Source organism: Humulus lupulus, chromosome 5 (assembly GCF_963169125.1).
Source record: "Humulus lupulus chromosome 5, drHumLupu1.1, whole genome shotgun sequence".
Lineage (NCBI taxonomy): Eukaryota > Viridiplantae > Streptophyta > Magnoliopsida > Rosales > Cannabaceae > Humulus > Humulus lupulus.
In genome coordinates this window covers 32818800-32820782 of record NC_084797.1, presented here as the reverse complement: position 1 = coordinate 32820782, position 1983 = coordinate 32818800, and the positions used below count along the sequence as shown (strand labels likewise).

Sequence of the window (1983 nt, the reverse complement as noted above, 5' to 3'; positions counted from 1 at the left end):
GGTGAAATCATAATAAAATATTATAACAGAATGAGAGGGACCACTAGGACAGCTGTGCACAAAATAATAATCAAGGAATATTTTATTTTCTAACAGCTCCTCTCAAACTAAGTGGGCTTTCAACCATACCTAGTTTGTCACTGAGAAAATGAAATTTGTCTTGAGTGAGGCTTTATGTAAGACAATCAGCCACTTGGTCATGACAAGGGACATATCTTATTTCCAATTTGCGCAACACCTTATCTTGAACAACATGGACATCCAATTCTATATGCTTAGTCTGAGCATGATACACAGGATTTGAACAAGTGCACTAGCTCCCATGTTGTCGCACCATGTTACTGGTGTACTGACCAATGGAAGTTCAAATTCCTTTAACAATGATTGAATCCAGGATATCTCTGCTGCTACATGAGCAAGAGCTCTATATTCCGATTCAGTACTCGACCGTGAGACCACTGCTTGTTTCTTAGATGACCAAGAGACCAATGTGTCTCCTAAGTACACATAGTAGCCTGCTACACTTGTCCTATCATCGGGACAACAAGCCCAATCAGCATCCGAAAAACCAACAATGTTGAGCCTATGTGTATATTTAATGTGTAGTCCATGATACATTAATCCTTTTAAGTATTTAAGGACTCTTTTCATGGCATTCCAATGAGCTGCTGTTGGGGCTTGAAGAAACTGGCTGAGCTTATTTACTGTAAAACTTAGGTCTGGTCTGGTGTGTGTCAAGTATTGCAAGCCTCTGATTATACTCCGATATGTTGTGGGATTACTTAATGGCTCACCATCAATTTTTGATAGCACTTTTCCAGCTGTCATAGGCGTCGAGCAAGATTTCAGGTGCTGCATTTCAGTTCGAGAGAGCAATTCTTTGATATGCTTAGATTGATTGAGGTATAGGCCTGTATCATCTCTATGCATTTCAATTCCCAGAAAAAAAATTAGAGGTCCTAAGTCTTTTAGAGCGAACTCGCTGTTTAATTTTGCATCAAATTGTTGCAATTTTTCCTTGTTGTTTCCAGTCACAATCATGTCATCCACGTAAATTAGAACCATAATAATTAGACCAGGTGCTTTATGGAAGAATAGTGATGAATCTGCCCTCGAATTTTTGAACTTCCAGCTTAGTAATGTTGCTCTTAGTCGATCAAACCATGCTCTTGGGGCTTGCCTTAGTCCATACAACGACTTGGTTAGTTTGCACACGAAAAGTCTGTTCTTGTCGTCGAAGCCTTGGGGCTGACTCATGAAAATGTCCTATTCAAGCTTTCCATTTAGGAATGCATTATTGACATCTAACTGTCGTATATCCCATGATTTTTCCACTGCTATAGTTAGAATAATCCTTACTGTAGATGCTTTTACTACTGGACTAAACGTCTCCCCAAAATCAATTCCTGGTCGTTGATTGAACCCTTTTGCAACTAAGCGTGCCTTGAATCTTTGAAATGAGCCATCAGCATTCCTATTGACTTTAAATACCCACTTATTGCCTACAATATTCATGCCTTTTTCCTTTGGAACCAGATGCCACGTACCATTTGTTTTTAAAGCATCCAACTCCTCCATCATAGCTTGCTTCCAATTACTGTGTCTCAATGCTTCTTCAATTGAAACAGGCTCATCATCTTCTTCCCATTTCGACTGTCCAACATAAACTTTTGGTTTAAATATGCCCGCCTTTGATCGAGTGGTCATAGGGTGATGAGGAATTAGAGATGGATTTGTCTCTTGACTCACATTTGTTGCTGCATTTATCTTTGATGTGTCTAGAATGTCCCTGGAAGATTGATCTACTTCACACACATTAGACCAGTCTTGAGAAGAGGAGTGAGTGTTAGGAGAGTTTACCTCATGACTGCTGAGTATCAGTGGCTCTTGTTGAGGCAGTTCTGCAAGAGTGGCTTGTGAGTTGTGATTCGCATCAGTATGTTTGGGTTCTTCTTGTATGTTGGTTGTTGATATGCTTTGGGA

The 1983-nt window shown here is 39.8% G+C and overlaps 1 protein-coding gene across 1 annotated transcript; it reads right to left on the bottom strand.

Annotated features, from left to right (window-relative positions):
* Nucleotides 1-267: 267 nt before the first annotated feature.
* LOC133779025 (uncharacterized mitochondrial protein AtMg00810-like) lies at nucleotides 268-1257 on the bottom strand. The gene has a single exon (XM_062219030.1). The coding sequence runs from the start codon at nucleotides 1255-1257 to the stop codon at nucleotides 268-270; it is 990 nt and encodes a 329-aa protein (XP_062075014.1).
* Between the last annotated feature and the right edge of the window lie 726 nt (nucleotides 1258-1983).

Coding starts and splice junctions, on each gene's coding strand:
- LOC133779025 (XM_062219030.1), bottom strand. CDS start 1,257: ATGAGTCAGCCCCAAGGCTTCGACGACAAGAACAGACTTTTCGTGTGC.